The following is a 20,636-nucleotide window of genomic DNA, read 5'->3' on the forward strand; positions in this document are numbered from 1 at the left end:
TAAACTGTTACAGTATTGAAAAGTCATCATTAGCCTAAAAAGAGACATATAATACAATTATATGTGTCTGGCCTTAGTAAAAGATATTGTACATATATTCACAATTTAAAGATGTATTACCTTGTAAACATCAAAGGAATGCTGATCCAATTCCATCATTAGGTGGGGTCCTCCTTCCTTGGCTGTTTCGGCGCTATTCCACAACAACCTCCAGAGGTGCACCGGCTCAGGTGATCAATCTGAACCTGGAACATGATGGCCTACACGGCTCCGATGTCTCAGCTGATGTCATTGCTGTTCTTCTGTAACTGAATGCTGTTCTGTATATCTATATCTGTCCATTATCTACACAATAACTGTTCATTGTTCTAACACTTTGTACTTTTCCACACTTCGTCTCTTTTCCTCCAAATCCACTGTGATGCCATTTCTACTTCTCTACACACTTCTTTAATCAGTTTCTTCCTCTCTGCTCCTACCACTCCCAAGGTCCTAAGTGCCCGCCACATTGACTGTCCTGCAAAGCCCCTGAACCCTACTTCTATTGCCAAACACCACGTTCTCCATCCCTGCTGTTTGCAATCCTCTACTAGCTGCTGGTATTTTGCCATCTTTCTTTCATAAGCTTCCTCTATTCTGTCTTCCCATGGGACTGTCAGTTCCAGCAAGACCGCCTGCCTAGTTCCCTGTGACCAAATGACTATATCTGGTCTAAGCGATGTTGCTGCTATTTCTGCTATACATATATATTTGCTGATAACTGTTATATTCAAGTAATACTTTTCTTTTAACCCTTAATTATAATCTTTTGTTAATGTTGTGATTTTGTCAACTTTGAATTGACAGGTAGGAAACCAATTAAGGATTGTTTTGTATTGCAATTACCAACTGACTATAGCTGTAGGACAATATGTATGGTAAAAGATAAATCAGACTTGTGATTATATACTAATAAGCACAAAATTTATTAAAAGTAGGACAAATATCTTGTTTAAAATAAGCAAATTTTTGTATGTATTTAGACTGAACATGTAAAATGCAATGATTTTTAGTAGTACTTGTATATTGTTTACTATTTGATTACACTGGTCACTTTATTTCATCCATATTTTAACTCCCATAAACTGCACCTTAAAACAAAAAACAATACAGTTTATAATATGTCAGAAGACAAACAGCAAACACTTTTTAAAAAGCTATATTCAATTGAAGTCAAAATAGTTCAGAGATTTAATAATGATGATAAAGTTAAAATGGGTCGACATAACCAGTGACACAATGTTCATGTATGTATGAAGTGAACTTTTGATGTTTATTAAATAGATGAAGTTTGAAGTTATCATTTAATAATAAGGAAACACAATACTTTCTAAAAAATGCTGTAGTTATATATTATATATTCATTGACATCATGCAAAATGTTTTCTTTTTAATTCATTGTAATCAGATGTAATCATGATTAATTTGCCAATGTAATCATTCATTTTATCAGACACTTTCAGAAATGATGTAATCATTAATTTAGTTTAATCGTACACATGACAAAGTAATTGTAATTTAATCAATTACATTGAAAGTAATCGGACCCATCTCTGCCAGCAAGCGATAAAGGGCCCCAAACAGTTAATCGTGTAAAACTATTCAAATGGGAGAACCAACGGTATAATATATATAAAAAAAAACAAGAAACGAGAAACATTTATAAACCACATCAACAAACGACAACCATTTAACATCAGTGTATACATAAAGTTGAGAATGGAAATGGGGAATGTGTCAAAGATACAACAACCCGAACGTAGAAAAAAAACAACAGCAGAAGGTCACCAACAGGTCAATGTAGCGAGAAATTCCTGTACCCGGAGGCGTCCTTCAGCTGGCCCCTAAACAAATATATACTAGTTCAGTGATAATGAATGCCATACTAATTTCCAAATTGTACACAAGAAACTAAAATTAAAATAATACAAGACTAACAAAGGCCAAAGGCTCCTGACTTGGGACAGGCACAAAAATGCGGCGGGGTTAAACAAGTTTGTGAGATCTCAACCCTCCCCCTATACCTTTAGCCAATGTAGAAAGGTAAACGCATAACAATACGCACATTAAAATTCAGTTCAAGAGAAGTCCAAGTCTGATGTCAGAAGATGTAACCAAAGAAAATAAACAAAATGACAATAATACATAAATAACAACAGACTACTAGCAGTTAACTGACATGCCAGCTCCAGACTTCAATTAAACTGACTGAAAGATTATGATTTCATCATATGAACACCAGGCACATACATGTTTGTACTTTTAATAAATAAGATAAGACTTTACACTGAAAACAGTATTTCGGAAATAAAAGTGTGTCATGCTGAATTATTAAATTGTACATCGCGTGCTCGAAAGTCTCAAGAGTTAGTTAAACATACCAGAAATTCTGTCCCAGAGTAGTCTTGTCATTCAGAGTATTCGTTCGTTGAGTGATCAGGCGCATCACTCAGTTTTCGGTAATTCTTCGGAGGCCATTCAGTCAGGTTCGTATTTCACAATCCTACAAGTCAACCATTTGACCGATTTCAGCGTTTCAACTTTGGTATTAGTTTTTGGAATCAGTTAACATATTTGGGCCACTTGCATTACTGAAGAGACACTTATTGCGCATCTGATAAAATGACTTTTGTATTGTTAATGTTACTAGCTGTTATATCAAATGATAATCATGTTTCGCGAAGTATATGTTTCATAGATGATTACGAATATGTTTCAATTTTCGTATCTACAATTCCGTTTCCTTTCCCCGAATGTGAACTACCCATTCAGACATATCAACTGTTTGTACTTACATGCGCAACACGACGGGTGCCACATGTGGAGCATAGGTTTTGGTTATAATATGCATATCTTTCCTAAATAACCCAAGTTTTAAGTGTGGTTTGTGTAATTGCAGTCTTTAGTTTTAATGATTTGGATTAAACATTAATTGATTGATTGTTGGTTGCTAAAACGTTCAGTGGCAAATTTTTGCTGCATGTTCAGGACGATCCATTAAATATTGAGCACTGTTTAAATTCCATTTTTGGGGAAAGCGTAACATAATCAGGTGATTTGAAGGATTTTAATTAGTCAAGTGGCAAACATTACAGTTATGTCAGCAATGTTCACCACAAATGTAATCTAAGTAAGAATGCCCTCATCATCCATCCTCGCAGGGAGCATTAAGGGTACCTCTATTCGTCCGTACGTATGCTGATACGTACGTCCGCCCGTCCGCCCATACGTCGAAAAATTGGTTTCCGTTCTCTACACAATGCTTATTACCACAACACTTAGATCAGATTGCAATGTGAGTGCATGGCGTCACTTTTACCGTTCTTTGGTTAGGTCTAATCAAGCGGGCACATCATCTGTGTCCCACGGACATTATTATTTGATTTTAATTTTATAAAAAGAAAAAGAAGACGAAACCAAAGTTTTTTTGTAATCGCACACAATTGGGTACAACAAGCGAAAAATAAAGAAAAACAATTAGAACATTATTGAATTGAATGATTCGCAATTTTATACTATGAAGATCCAATTTTGTTGTATTTTGTGTTCGCGTAACTTGAATAATTCAGCGCCCTCTATATCCACTTCTTTTCTCGTTAATGGAGTGATTTTAGTGATCGTAATATAATGACTGGATTATTCAGGTTAAAGTTCGCGAAGGTCCTTGTGGAACAAATAACTGGTCATGCAAGAGAAACAATTCAGAGGAGTTTTGCTTTAGGACATTCTGAAACACGATGAAGAGATTTGAGAAACATGCAATTTACAGGATCTTTTTTATATCTTTTGTATCATTTAAATATGAGTGTTTTTATAGGTTCCAACTTTAGTTTTAATAATTTTAATTTGTATATAATACACTTTTCAACAAAAATTTTACGGAGTTTCGTTAAAAAGAGGCGAAGAAATATTCAAACTCAATATACACAATTTAAAGATTATTACAGTATAATCAACTGCGAATGTGACTTTCATTGCAGAAAACAAAAAACGAAAAGACAAAAAGTTCACAAAATATAACATAGAAAACTAAAGACTGAGCAGCACTAACACCACAAAAGCCGTAGATGATCCCTGGTGCTCCGGAAGGGTTAGCAGATTATGCTCCACTATGTGACACTCGCCGTGTTAATCAATGCATGTTAGTACAAACCCTGGGATAAGTCTTTTTCGTTCACATTTGAGAAAAAGGGAAAGATAATTTGTGTAATTGGGGGACAACATGTATATATTATATAAAAGATAGAAATGAGTTCCAATCCAATCCCACATTGTGTGTAAATTCATAAAGTTTAAAAGCATTCTTTATACAGGAAAAACAGTACTATTTATTCTGCCAAAGGCAACAATATAACCATTTTCTAAATGTACCACTTTTTATGATAAAAACATGGATAAAACAGTTGTATGTGGTGTTAGTACTTTATTATTATGTTTAAAAATTTCTTTCTAATACTAATTGCAATAGGTCAACTATATTTGGTGTATGGAAAAATTTTATGATCTATTTGTCAGTCGCACAGGTTTTAATTGACCTTGGACTCATTTTTACGGTACATTGCTCAGGGTTAAGTTTTTTGTCGAGCCTGCAGAAAGCTCGACATAGGGATAGTGATCCGGCGGCGGCGGTGTTAGCTCACTTCTTAAAAGGTTTATATTTTAGAAGGGGGAGACCTGGATGCTTCATACTTTGTATATAGATGGCTCATGTTACGAAGTTTCCGTCAGTCACATGTCCAATGTCCTTGACCTCATTTTCATGGTTCAGTGACCATTTTAAAAAAAAAGTTCAGAATTTTTGTAATGTTGAATTCTCTCTTATTATAAGTAATAGAATAACTATATTTGGTATGTGCGTACCTTGCAAGGTCCTCGTGCCCGGCAGACAGTTTTTACTTGACCTCGACCTCATTTCATGGATCAGTGCATGAACAACGTTAAGTTTTGGTGGTCAAGTCCATATCTCAGATACTATAAGCAATAGGGCTAGTATATTTGGTGTATGGAAGGACTGTAATGTGTACATGTCCAACTGGTATGTGTCATCTGACCTTGACCTCATTTTCATGGTTCAGTGGTTATAGTTAAGTTTTTATGTTTTGGTCTGTTTTTCGTATACTTTATGCAATAGGTCTACTATATTTGTTGCATGGAATAATTGTAAGGTGTACATGTCTAGCGGTCAGATGTCATCTGACCTCGACCTCATTTTCATGGTTCAGTGGTCAAAGTTAAGTTTTTAAGTTTTGGTCTTTTTATCTGATATTATATGCCAAAGGTCAACTATATTTGGTGTATGGAAATATATTATGATCTATATGTCAGTCCCGCAGGTTTTATTTGACCTTGACCTCAATTTCACGGTTCATTGCACAGTGGTAAGTTTTTGTGTTTTGTCTATTTTTCTTAAACTATAAGTAATAGGTCAACTATATTTGTTGTATGGAAGCATTGTTAGCTGTACATGTCTGCCTTGCATGGTTCATCTGACCTTGACATCATTTTCATGGTTCATTGGTCTTTGTTTAGCTATCTTGGTTAATGTTTAGTTTATGTGACAGTTGTAATAAAGCTTTATTCTTAGAACTACAAAATGTATCAACATAATATCAATGATTATTAAAGAAGGCGAGACATTTCAGTGTGTGCACTCTTGTTGTGTTTTGGTCTGTTTTTTTCTTAAAACTATAAGTAATAGGTCAACTAGATTTGTTGTATGGAATAATTGTTAGCTGTGCATTCCTGCCTGGCATGGTTTATCTGACCTTGACCTCATTTTCATAGTTCATTGTTCACTTTTTATTTTTCTTGGTTAAGTTTATGTGACTTGTAATAAAGCTATATATTTAGGACTATCAACATATCAACGATTGGTTTAAGAAGGCGAGACATTTCAGCGTGTGCACTTTTGTTTTAACAAAATACACCATAAAGCTGATTATTTAAAGGATAGATGTAGTGGTGATGCTACTGCATATGATGTTTTTGGTCTCATACATACGACTTTCCAAGGTCCTAATGCCCGTTAAACAGTTTTCAGTTGACCTCGAACTCATTTCATTAAAATGAAATTTGTTCTGTTTTTCTTATACTGTATACAATAGATCTTTTATTTTCGGTGTATGAAATGGTTGTAAGGTGAATATGTCTAGCTGGCAGATGTCATTGATCACATTTTTATGGATCAGTGGTGAATGTTAAGTTTCTGAGTATTATTTTTTTTTTCCAAATTCTAAATGCAATAGGTCAACTATATTTGGTGCATGGAAATATTTGATGATGTACATGTTAGTCTGGCAGGTTTTATTTGACCTTGAACTCATTTCACGGTTCATTGTCCAGTGTTAAGTTTTTGAGTTTTTACCTGTTTTTCTTAAACAATAAGCAATAGGTGAACACTATTTCTTGTATGGAAGAATTGTAAGCTTTACATGTCTATCTGGCACGGTTCATCTTGCCTTGACCTCATTTCCATGGTCAATGTTTAGTTTTCGTGGTTAAGTCTGTTTCTTACCAATATAAGCAATAGGTCAACTTTTTTTTATTGTATTCAACATGTATTTCTTGTTTGATTTATATGACATTAACCTCATTTTCTTGGATCATGTAAAGTTGTCTATGTGTTAGTTGTTGTAAAAACATGTTCAATGATAAGTTTTGAAATGGCGAGACATTTCATCGTATGCAATCTTGTTTACTTTATATGTAGGTTCGTATTAGCCATCTACCTCTATGAGTAAAATCATAATAGGATTGGTACTTTTTCGACTGACTTCTAGCCAAAAAAACTAATAATAAAATCCATTTTTTCAATCGGTCAGTTTGATAAGAAAATCCTCTGAAAATTCTTAACAATAATAAAAAAAAATCACGCTCAGTTTTTCAGCCACATTGTTAGACTTATCCACTTCGGGACATTCAGTAACGTTCAAACAATGGTTTTGCAGTCAATTCAGTTCCTTCTGTTAAAGTAACCCTCCCGACAAGTAATATGGACAAGTACAAAAGTTATTAGTGTGTTGATGTGAAATACTATTGCATTAATATTAAAACAACTTCTGCATTGTCAGCACATATATGGATTCACGCAGAGGATGAGTCTGGTAACTGACGTAAAGGCGGATAAAGGATAATGCGCAGTTTTTCAAGGTAGGCGTCGATCAATATATGTCTAAAAGAGGGGCGAAAGATACCAGAGGAACAGTCAAACTCATTAATCGAAAATAAACTGACATAGTCGTAGTAAGGTTGGAACCAAATGATGCCAATGTACATAATATTTATTAATACTGGACACTGCTAACGACAATTATTGTTTCAAACATTTTGAATTCAAAATGTATCGTTCAAGTGGCCTCAATTTAAAAGGTAAAATTACAAAAATACTGAACGACGAAAAAATTTCAAACAATGTGTTCCCTCTATCAGAACTTTTAAGCACTAAAGCATTGATATTTCAAGTAGAAAAGAGAAATTTTATACATGTTATATTTTATATACATGGAATAATTTATCAGCTTCATTTGTGAAACGGATATTCCATATCGGTCATTCAACTCGTGATGGTGTCCGCTAAACTTACAAATGGACAATTTGCCTTTCTTCATGCACTTGGAACTCTTAGACTAAGTAGATTCCTTGTGAGCTGCAACCTTCTATCACGGAATTCATTAATTCCAATTCATAGATGTTTCTTGTTGATACATAAATTTTCGCTTTGATGATGTAAAATAATAATGCTAGGGACACCAACTTCGTTTTTACGGTATGCATCATCAAAACTTAAAGTGAGAAATTAAATGTAGGTGAAAAAATGCCACAAAATGTTAAAACAAACGTAACATCACCGTGAACAACTGTAGGCTGTAAATCGTCGTATTTTTACGTGTTTTTTTTAAACTATAAACGAGATAACAAATTAGTAAAGTTCAATGCGTCAAAGTTGCATGCATGTTTTTTGTGGGGATAATTCGTTTGTTTAACACTAAATTGAAGGATTATCCTAACTTTGATAAATAGCTGTGCCATGAGCGCATTCTACGCCCTCCGTCTTGTGTGAGAAGTTTTATGCAATAATCTGTAATGGTTTATGTGATACTGCGCGACATGTGAACCCCTCCCCCCTTTTTTTAAACTCAATAACTCTAAGCTAAAATTTTGAATCATCATCAGAAAATATACAGATCTTAAGATTAATATAATTAAGAAGTGTGTAAATTTTAAGCAATAATCATTAATGGTACGTACGTATTTGAGATACGGTGCAACATGTGAAAAAAACCTTCTTTTTTTTTTTACAACAACTCAATAATTCTTAAATAAAATTTTGATTCATCACCAAAAAATATACAGATCTTCAGATTAATATAACTAAGAAGTGTGTAAAGTTTAAAGCAATACGCATGTGAGAAAAACACACACCTGTTTTAGTTAAAAAGTCATGTAATTCAAAAAGTTTGAATCCTATTTTCACCACAAAGTATACAGATCGTTTGACCATCAAAAGAAACAACTATGTTAATTTTCATGAAATTTTACCCAGAAAGTTGCTGTCATTTACGGTGCGACATGTGGTCGCCGGACAGACGGAAGGACGGACGGACAGACCGTGAGACAGGCAACACGGAGCCTTGACCATGTTGACTCACGTCACCGAACAACAAATTGAAGCTACAAAGGGCCCTACAAATTACAAATGTGAAACCAATCAAAATTATTGCCAATTTCCAAACAAAATAAGTATTACGATTTTCCCCCCTATATATATATATATATACAACTCGTCTAAACATCAACCCAACAATGTTAGATCTGTAAATTTGCTTTCGCAAATTTTTGGTTCTTCCCTCGCCGGGATTCGAACCCATGCTACTGTGATATCGTGACACCAAATCGCCTGCACTGCAGCCGTCCCGCTAGACCACACGACCACCTGGGCTCTCAAAAAAAGAGCTTTCGGTGGGCATATGTTACCTTTCCACGTCAGTTTTAATCTAGCGGCGTACTACAGTACATGATATATAAGGCATGAAGATGTTATATATATATATATTTATATGCGATCAATACCATTTTCATACAAAACGAAGATGGATTTCCCCCTATATAAAAAAAAAGTATGCATATGTGCCAGTTTTCATACAAAACATATAGTGTGACTTTTTCCCTTCATTCATTACCAACAGAGAATTTCTCACTTTTCCCTCCGTGAGATGGTTCTCCTAGTTTACGGAGAGATAAACAAAACATACGAACATTATATTGATTTCGTTCCCCATTACTTTTATTCACCTGCAGATTTTTTCCCGGGATGTCCAACGACACTGACAGTACTAGTGTCTTTGACACAATCAGGACAAACACATCAGAATGGACAGAGGTGGTACTATCAAATATTGGAATAAAATTTGACACGTGTGCACCAGAATCTATAAGCAAAGTTTTCTCAAAGGGTGTTTTACATTTTGTTGAAGAGACAATCCGTTCTGAAGTTGTAAATTTATTTTGGTTTCGAAGCGAAGAAGATGAAGAGAAAAAAGAGTGTTTTCAACATGCAGTTCTGGATGTTTTTGACATTGACTGTCATCACATAGACGATATTTCTATAAGTGAAATCATGAAAATAAAGGAGATTGGGAAATCTAATTGGATTGATAACTTTGTAGCAATTTCTGATAGATGTCAACGCTTTGCAAGAGAAAGGTAATACAGATTATTAAATTCTTTATACTCCCTTGTTATCAAATTGGTGTTGCCCATGACAATTAGGTTATACAGTTATCATAGACATACACACAGAACAAATTCCTGTACAGTAATGAAATACGAAAATATGTGACCAAAAACAACAACTTTGAACAAGAAATATTTGTTAATTTATGTTTTGACAAAAATTGTTTACATAAATTTATTTTGAAAACATTAACCAGGCATGCGCCCGAAAGTAAACATCAGTACGTTGATGGTTTTCTGTAACAAAAGAAGAAGAAGAAGAAGAAGAAATGATTGATTGATGGCGGGGCTTCATAAGCAGTGTATATATACAGTGTGTATGTTAACAAGATTAAAATTTATGAGGAACATTAGAAGTAAAAACATAAACATTGAAAGCCAAGGGTTAATAAATACATACATATCTTTCATGTTAAAACATTTGGAGTTACATGTCACTGTGTCATTGTGTGTACAATGGGGTATTATGCTTTTATACATACATACTGTACATTGTACATGTACATGTAATGACAATGTACAATAACATGTACACAAATACATGTACATGATGTACAACATTGTGCATTTTCATGATTCTTGTGCAAGGTAAATTTTGCATAACTTTAAAAAAAAAGATGTGGTATAATTGCCAATGAGACAACTCTAATCACAAGAGACCAAATGACATAGAAGTCAACAACTAAAGGTCAACATAGGGCCTTTGACAACGAGCAAAACCCAGTCGGCCGCAATGTACATAATTATGATGACCAAAATTTTTCTCACCAGCAAATAACCATAAGCATGATTATAAGCATAATATATAAGTCTAAGAATATACCAGTACTTACATGTACCTTGATTTCTTGATTTTTCAACAATCAATGGGGAATTTAAAAAAAAAAACAAGTTCAGATTCATGTCCATGATGTCAGCAAAATAATTATAACATTGCAAATGAAGCAAACATCATTAGGTAAATGAAAAGAACGTAAGTATTTTCATTGATTTTTTAGGCACATTTCTGGATTTATATTTAAAAAATGTATTAGAAAATAACTCACTCTTTGTATATTGCTCATGAACTTTGTAAATGTTGTTAATCATGGTAATTGAAACATGTGAAAAAAAGTATACAATTATCTTATTTATCATGACTACATGTATAGTCCATGTGCTAAAAATTGTTTATTGACATGAACATGATGAACCAAATGTTCATTTTAAAAATTGAATATACATGTATAGTATATATGTCAATCATGCATGTAGTTTTATGTGTGTCAATCATGCATGTAGTTTTATGTGAGTCATGTTTGTTGATCCATATCTTGTTAATTATCATTTACTAACATATAGATGTACAATTTACACCTAATACTAAAATGAAATGAATTATTTATGTTGGCTATTTTATAGAATTTGTAGAGAATTGTCTACAAGTCTGAATACTTTTGTGTGGCAGCTGTTATACATGCACCGAAGAGTAAAAGGAAAGACATCACAAGCATTGTCAGAAGGAATGTTTCAGCAACTCTTTGTTACTTTTGCTAGAACATTTGGCTTAAATATTGTGTAAGTACAAATGTATATTTTTGTTAATACATGCAGTCATGGGTACTACTTGTACAAGTAATCTTTATTTACCTGAAGAAGTTAATAAAACAGACTTATATAAGTTAATTATAATGTTTGAATAATCTCCCCTTAATTTTCTCAGACATTTTACTTGACGTATAATTAATTTGTGTTTGCAAATTCTCACTAAAAATCTGAATGCTATAACTTTTTATCTCAGGTATAAAATCATAATTTTTTAAGACAATAATTATATTGATTGCGGTAGAGAATCTAGACAAAAATAGATGTACAAAATGTATCTGTCATGACACTCAATGAAAAATCGGTAAAAATTATACATATATTATTTTTTTTGAAAGAAAACCCTGCAAAGATTCAAGTATGTTTTTTTTCTTCTTTGCATGGCGTCATTCAGGATCATAAAATTATCAGTAAAGAAAAAAGATTTATTTTTTAGCTCACCTGGCACGAAGAATCCTGCATCGGTAAACTTTTTACAAAAATCTTCTCCTCTAAAACTAAAAGGCCGAATGTAACCAAACACTTTGCCACAATCATCATTGGAATAACTAGTTTAAAAAATATGTCCCATGACCTGGCCAACCAACCAAGATGGCCGCCATGGCTAACAACAGACCATAGGGGTAAACTGTAGATTTTGGCTTATCTCTGAAACCAAAGCCTTTAGAGCAAATCTGACATGGGGTAAATTTGTTCCTTACAGTTATTTTTTTCCCTGTAAATTATGTAAATTTTTCTTAAATTTTACAAAATGTTTTCCTTTGAAACTTCTGATCCAAGTTCATTATAGATAGAGAAAATTGTAAACAGCCAGAATGTTCAGTAAAGTAAGATTGACAAACACATCATTACCAAAACACAATTTTACTATGAATTATATTCTCATCTATAATTTGTGTCCTTTGTTTAATATGCTGCTTGCAAATATACCAAGATGAATGACACAGGCTCTTTAATTAGAACCTCTAGTTTTAGGTCTTTATAATTGAGTTTCATACAATTGTCAGTAAAGAAAAGGATGCAGTTCATTTTTCTCTGGCTTTCATAAAATTATCAGAATCGAAAAGTAGATACTTTTTTTTACAGAAGTAGTCCAAGTGTTGAAAAATACTCAATGACAATAAATGGAAACACTTTTGTTTCCATACCTGATGCTATCATATGCCATCCCACAGAAACTGGGGACGACAAGATTTGTGCTGTAATACAGGTAAAGAAAAACATGTATGTTCTGGTTCTGTTTTCTTTAATTTTAGAGTTAACACCACAGAACTCACTTTTCCGTTAACCCTCTGCTTTTGTAATAATCAATGGGAAAAAAGTGTTCTTAAATATAAAAAAGAAGATGTGGAATGATTGACAATAAGAAAACTCTCCACAATAGACCAGAATGACACAGAAGTTATATATTTTAACAGCTATAGGTCAACGTACAGCCTTCAACATGAGCAAAGCCCATACCACATAGTCAGCTATAAAAGGCCTCGAAATGAAAATATCTCTATATCAGCTACAGAAACTGAATGTATCTCGCATTAGATGGCATTTGGCGAAATAGTAACTGTCCTAGTGGTGACATTGCTTATGTGAACTGGAATAGTGCCGTTGTTAGCTATAAAAGGCCTCCAAATGAAAATCTGCTGAAACAAAACTTGAAAAAATTAGACTTTGTCACAATCATGACAACAATAATATTTTACATTACTGAATATAGTTAATAATGGGTTTCTTAGAGTTCTATTCAACTCATTGACTGTCCATAAGAACCTCCCATGCAATTGATTGTCGAGTGATCTGAATAGTTTGTCTATATATTAAGGTTCCACTAAAGTCAAAATATAGGACACTTCATAAACATCTAAACTTTGCCTGTATTTGTCAACCTATAATGAATAAAGTCATAAACTATGAGAACATATGTTCATTTAAACATACTATACACACTGTGTAAATTGTAAATAAACATGAAATTGTTATGTTGTGGCCAAACCCGCGGGTTCTTTGGGTGAACACCAAATTTTCAAAAAAATCTGGAGGCCTGCAAGACAAATTAATTTGCTTAAAATTGGTATGGACGAATACTGTTATATCTAATGCAGGGCAAGCTCATGTTGATTTTTCATAAAATGTATTAATTTTCGAGTTTCAGTTAATTTCATGTATCTAAGTGAACGAATATCGAAGGTACAATACAGAAATTGGACAAATATGCCATTAAAACATATGTATGTGACAAATCAACATGAGCTTGCCCTGCATTGCATGTAACAGTATTCAGTATTAAGTGATCACTACATGCACTAGTAAGATACTATTCAGCTCCACTTATTTAAGTTGGTACCAAACACCTTGACTTAAATTGATTTAACATGTTTAATTTTTATAGCATATATTAACAAAACTTAGGCCTCCAGATAATATTTAGTCATATTCACACATGATTTTTTTGGTTTGTATTTCAGGTTAAGGGATGCAGGCAAGATGAAGACAGTGGCCACACAAGAAATCTAGCAAACATGCCGAGAGGATCAAATGCTCAACATATTGGATCCAACCTCAAAGGTCAACATTCAGGACAGTTCTTGTGTACATTACCATATTCTGTGTTCAGAAAGAATGGAATGTTTGGCTTCCTTGTACAAGGAACAAAAGTAAGTAACCCTTTTAGAGCATCTCAGAACACCCTAGAAATACTATCTGTCTGTACAGTCCGTACGTCTGTCCTGTATTGCTTTTTTTGCAACCACTCTCAGTTACTTTTCCTGCCATATTTTTATAAAACTTTATCATGTTTATCAATAAGTTAATGTCAGCAATAATTCAGACAAATTATATAAAGGTGGCTGATAGACATTTTTTTTAAAAGGTTATGTCCCTTGGAAAAATTAAATTTTATGGAAATTGACCTCATTAGCTCTCTCACAGGTACAATTCTTGTCATATATTTGCCATAGGGCCGGGCCAAGTGAGCTTTTCCCACCACTTTGCGTCCGTCATCTGGCGTCATTTACTTGTACAAAAATCTTCTCCTCTGAAAATACTTGGCCAAATTAAATCAAACTTGGCCACAATCATTATTGGGGTATCTTGTTTAAAAAATGTGTCCAGTGACTTGGCCAACCAACCAAGATGGCCGCCATGGCTAAAAATAGAACATAGGGGTAAAATGCAGTTTTTGGCTTATAACTCAAAAACCAAAGCATTTAGAGCAAATCTGAAATAGCTTAAATTGTTTATCAGGTCAAGATCTATCTGCCCTGAAATTTTCAGATAAATCGGTCAATCCATTGTTGGGTTGCTGCCCCTAAATAAGTAACTTTAAGGAAATTTTACTGTTTGTGGTTATTATCTTGAATATTATTTATAGATAGAGATAAACTGTAAACAGCAATAATGTACAGCAAAGTAAGATTTACAAATAAGTCAACATGACCGAAATGGTCAGTTGACCCCTTTAGGAGTTATTGCCCTTTATAGTCAATTTTTAACCATTAATCATAAATCTTAGTAATCTGTTACAAAAATCTTTTCCTCTGAAACTACTGAACTAAATTAATCCAAACTTGGCCACAATCGTCTTTTGGGTATGTTGTTTAAAAAATGCGTCCAGTGACCCAGCTATCCAACCAAGATGGCCACCACAACTAAAAATAGAACATGGGGTAAAATGCATTTTTTAGCTTATAACTCTAAAACCAAAGCATTTAGAGCAAATCTGACAAGGTGTAAAATTATTCATCAGGTTATGATCTATCTGCCCTGAAATTTTCAGATGAATCGGACAACCCTTTGTTGGGTTGCTGTCCCTCATTTGGTCATTTTAAAGAAATTTTGCTGTTTTTGGTTATTATCTTGAATACTATTATAGATAGGGATGAACTGTAAACAGCAATAATGTTCAGCAAAGTAAGATCTACAAATAAGTCAACACGACCGACATGGTCAGTTGACCACTTTAGAAGTTATTGCCCTTTATAGTCAATTTTTAACCATTTTTGTAAATCTTAGTAATCTTTTACAAAAATCTTCTCCTTTGAAACAACTGGGCCAAATTAATCCAAACTTGACCAAAAGCATCTTTGGGATAGCTAGTTTAATATTTGTGTCCGGTGACCTGGACATCCATCCAAGATGGCCACCACAGGTAAAGATAGAACATAGGGGTAAAATGCAGTTTTGGGCTTATAATTCAAAAACCAAAGCATTTAGAGCAAATCTTACCGGTGTATAATTGTTTATTATGTCAAGATCTATCAGCACTGAAATTTACAGATTGATTGGACAACCTCTTGCTTGGTTGCTGCCCCTGAATTGGTAATTTTAAGGAAATTTTGCAGTTTTTTTTATAATCTTGAATATTATTATAGATATAGATAAATGTGAACAGCAAAGTAAGACCTAAGAATAAGCAAACATGACCAAAATGGTCAATTGACTGCCTAAGGAGTTATTTACCTATATCATGTATATAGTCAATTTTTAACAATTTTTATAAATTTGTAAATTTTTACTAAAATTTTCCACTGAAACTACTGGGCCAAGTTCATTATAGATAGAGATAATTGTAAGCAGCAAGAATGTTCAGTAAAGTAAGATGTACAAACACATCACCATCACCAAAACACAATTTTGCCATGAATCCATTTGCATCCTCTGTTTAATATTCACAAAGACCAAGGTGAGCGACACATGCTCTTTAGAGCCTCTAGTTTTATGATAAATACATAATTTATATAATGAAAGCAATTTTATTTTTTCAGGTGACACTTACAGCTTTTAAAGCAGATGATGGGTATTATGACAATTTATGCAGTGGACATTTGCATCAAAAGGAAGCATTTGTAACATACAGTGATCAATACAATATTCTAAGGAAAGAAGACAGAAAACTTCTGGTGCAAACATTCTTAGATATAGGAAAGTTAATGGAATTTCTTTGTGAAAAGTAGTCGTACAGATGTACAAGAACATTTTCCAGTTTGGTGGCCCTTTTTGCCAGTCTTTTGCCAGCCTTTTGCAGGTAATTTTTTTTAAATATATAGATATAAACTTATATTTGTTTACATGCAATATAACTATCTTTTCTTTGTAAGAAGTAGCTGCACAGATGTAGAAGAAAATCTGTGAGTTTGATTGACATTCTCATGTACACGGTATGCAGCTGTACCTCTCTGTCTGAATTGTCATCGTGTAGTATTGTAAAATCAGAAATAATTGCAAATTTTTTATTAAAGTTAAAAAAAATGCAATAGTATACATGGTTTATCATGTTTGTAATGATGAAGACTTGTAATCCTAATTTTAGTTGTGATTTACTTAAAAAAATGTTAGCAATCAAATTAATAAAATTTCAATTTTAACTAGTTAGAAGTGATTCACAATAATAAACAATGATAAAGGCATGCATTAATTTCTGAATTTACAGTATCTATAAAATTAAACGAGAAGGCCTCATTTTGTGTGTCCCTTCTCTTCCTTCCACAATAAATTAATCATCATGCCTCTGTGTTTTATAGTTACCATGCATGGGCTTTGCTCATTGTTGAAGGCCGTACGGTAACCTATACATGCTATAGTTGTTAATGTTTGTGTCATTTTGGTCTTTTGTGGATCATGTGGTTAGTTGTCTGATTGGCAATACTACCACATCTTCTTTTTTATATGCAAAGTCACATTTGTCATCCATTATTAATAATGATTATTTTAGTCATAGATAAAACTTCTGATTTGAAACATGCACAAGTACAACCAATCATATGATAGATAACAAAAGAGAAAAATGAACTAGCCAATCAGAGCGTTCTCTGTATCATGGTGTTTAGATTGCAAGAACCACAACTATTATACCTCCTTATTTTTCGGGTTTATCTACATGTAAACTACTATTATACTTCTTTAATATAAAGAGACTATCTGTCTTCTGTTTTCTTTGAAATGTTTACTATTTTAGGGGTCATTTAAGTAAAACATGTGGAAACAAGAATATGTCCATGATACACGGATGCCACATTTGGCACTATATTTACTAAGTTTCCAGTTGATTGGACTTCAACTTCATCAAAAACTACCTCAACCAAAAACCTTATACCTGAAGCAGAACAGATGGACGGACAAACACACAGATGCACAGACTAGAAAACATAATGCCCATAAATGGGGCATAACAATTTATTGTTAAAAGTGAAGGTAGTGATTTGGCAAAAATAAAAGTAGGAAAGATATTAGAGGGAGGCAGGACCTTTTTAGGGTCGTTGGGATTGGCTGTTTTTAAGCGCAGCATTTAGGAATTGATCCTTACTGGATCTGGGAATATATTTTTCGATTTCGTGATTTTGGGATAAAATTTCTGTAAATTCTGCATCTCAGGATTGCAGGATCAGGACTCCTCTGAACACCACTCAAGTTAGCCTTAGTCAGTGTTAGTCATGTTAGTCATTTATACAAGATTCATATCCTACCATTGGCATGTTAATAGGGCTCTCAAAAGAAAACGCATGGATGGATTGCCCTAGAAGCAAATGTTATTAGACTATAATAATGGTCTTGATATAAGTAGTTATATTTATTTCATGTTTTAAGCGGTGCAAATTTTTCAATTTAATTTGACTTTTACCAAAAGATGCATTGTAGCAAAGGAAAAGAATAATTTTGGTCTGAGGCCAGAAACATGAAAATAGTTGAATTTAACAGAAAGGAAACAAATATGGTACTTTGGAAAAAGGGAAAGGGGCTTTTTGTACCTTCTATGAAATTCTCCATACATAATATCTTTTACAAAAAAGCATCCTACAACAGTTCACAAGCTGTATATGCCCCTGATTTTGCAAGTGTGTTCTAGTAATAATTAAATCCAAACAAACAAATTATGTATTTGTATATATTTACTTTTGTACATATTTGTAATCGCCATAGAAATGCAACATTCATTCTATTTCTGTTTGAGTGTGGTACAGTTGAAGTTCAATAGATGATTAAATTCCTGAAGTAAATTAATCAAAGACTTTATCTAAGGGGAGATTATCAGAACTTCTCCAAATTATCAAATCATAATATGGATGCAACTTGTAACATATAACCTATACAGCATAATTAAAAACAAGTTAACACATGAGCGTCCCTATAGAGAAGAGTTATGAAAGACAATACAACATTTTTCTTATAAAACAATACTTATACAAGTTGTTTTTTTTAACAGCTTAATATATCATATTTTGCATTTGTAAAATGAAATATCATTTACTCATTATAAGAAATGTAAAAACATAAAAACATTCTCATCAACAATACTAGCATGTTAAAATTAAATTACACATACATGAATATATATGGGCCAGTGAAACCAAAGCAACATTAAAATGAGGCAATTTTCTGGTTGACAATTTAAAGGGAGATAAATCAATTTCTGATGTAATTTATAGCATATCCATGTTTTTTTTTTTTTGTCCCTAGACATGCATTTGTTTTTAACATGATACTTTCTGAAATGATTTAGACCAAGCTGTATCTAAAAAAAATCATTATCAAAATTTGTTCTAAATGTTTTTTATAATTTAGTTTGATGACTTAATTTCAATTAAATCAACAATCATGTTTTTTTTCTGTACAAAGCTTTAATGTATTCTCACATATTCATTCAGTGACCTTGTTGACACCTTCTGACTTTGGGTACCTCATATAACTATATTCATTTTTTGCCATGGGTCTGTACTAAAGGCATTTGAAAAAATGTCATTTTAAAATATTCAGGGGTTAAAATGAGTTTGGGTCAGAGATCTGGAACCTATGACTTTTCTAGAAGAAGATTTTCATTTTCATAAATTACAAAAGTCTAAAACATACCATTCTTTACAATTATTCTTTATACATGACCATTGATTTATTGTGAGGACCTTTTGCATACAATTTCAATTTGTCCTAGACCCTTTATTATTTAGATCAAAAAGAAAGAAAAAATGAAGCCATGATATTGTTTTGGTCTCCCATTTATTGTTTTGGATTTATGATAATTCATTTTTTTTTTATATTTTCCAGGTCAAAAAATATCTAAAGATGAAGAGAGACATACTCCTATTGAGGAACAGAATGATTTGTGGTACATAGTCTAATACATTGACTAAACGAATGAAGACGTTGTATTATTTTGTAAATGAGAAATATACTCTATTGTATAAAGTCAAAATGAAAGTAATACCATCTTGTTTTATATATTTAAATTAAGATTTTAATGGCTATATATATATTGTACACGGTTTTTACAGATCACACAAGTACACTGATATTGACATTTTTGCCAGTCTTTTATCAGTAAAAATGTTTTAATATAGATAACTTGTGTTTTATACATCCTATTTTACTACTGTTATTTATTTTTTTAAATTTAAAGGGGCTATGCATTAAGTAATGAAAAGAAATCTTAAGTAGGCTTTATTTAAAGTAAATACACACTACAAGGTTTTCTTGAATTGATACATGTTTACTAGTTGCTAAATAGTTTAAATATGAGAAGGTGTTTCATGAAAATTATGCACTTATGGTCTATTTTATTTTGGTACTGGAATTGTTTATTCTATTGAGAAAAATTAGCTTGGGTCATATCCTACCATCTTATATTGGACATTTTAAGATGTATCAACTATTGTCATAACCCCACCCCAAAGTGAATATATATTTTGAAACGCTGTAATGACTATTTTTCAGTGCAAATTTTGTTTCAGCCCTCTATTTTTAAATCCATTAAATAAAGTCATCCATTAACTATATAATACTGAAAGAAAAAAAAGCTGTCTTGATAAGAAAGAGAACATGCAAGACCCTTTTCATATCAATAACTGTTGAATATCTTGAAGACTATTTATATACCTTCCCCATAACCATATAAATTGACTCGACCAGACCTTTTGTGTTCACAGTTGACTTTGTCCAACCATTCCCTTTATTATTAGCTCACCTGGACCAAAGGGCCAAGTGAGCTTTTCCCATCACTTGGCGTCGGACGTCCGTCGTCGTTAGCCTTTACAAAAATATTCTCCTCTGAATCTACTGAGCCAAATTACACCAAACTTAGCCACACTCATAATTGGGGTATCTAGTTTTAAAAAATGTGTCCGGTGACCCGGTTAACCAACCAAGATGGCCACCACAGCTAAAAAAAGAACATAGGGATAAAAAGCAGTTTTTGACTTATAACTCAACAACCAAAGCATTTAGAGCAAATCTGACTGGGGAAAAATGGTTAATCAGGTCAAGATCTATCTGCCCTGAAATTTTCAGATGAATCAGAC

The 20,636-nt window shown here is 32.9% G+C and overlaps 1 protein-coding gene across 1 annotated transcript; it reads left to right on the plus strand.

Annotated features, from left to right (window-relative positions):
* The first annotated feature begins 9,325 nt into the window (after positions 1 to 9,325).
* On the plus strand, positions 9,326 to 19,600 carry LOC134693338 (uncharacterized). Its single transcript, XM_063554094.1, has 6 exons — positions 9,326 to 9,741; positions 11,173 to 11,328; positions 12,442 to 12,565; positions 13,818 to 14,006; positions 16,116 to 16,375; positions 19,387 to 19,600. The coding sequence occupies exons 1-5, from the start codon at positions 9,350 to 9,352 to the stop codon at positions 16,302 to 16,304; spliced, it is 1,050 nt and encodes a 349-aa protein (XP_063410164.1). The 5' UTR covers positions 9,326 to 9,349; the 3' UTR covers positions 16,305 to 16,375; positions 19,387 to 19,600.
* Positions 19,601 to 20,636: the final 1,036 nt, after the last annotated feature.

Source organism: Mytilus trossulus, chromosome 12 (assembly GCF_036588685.1).
Source record: "Mytilus trossulus isolate FHL-02 chromosome 12, PNRI_Mtr1.1.1.hap1, whole genome shotgun sequence".
Lineage (NCBI taxonomy): Eukaryota > Metazoa > Mollusca > Bivalvia > Mytilida > Mytilidae > Mytilus > Mytilus trossulus.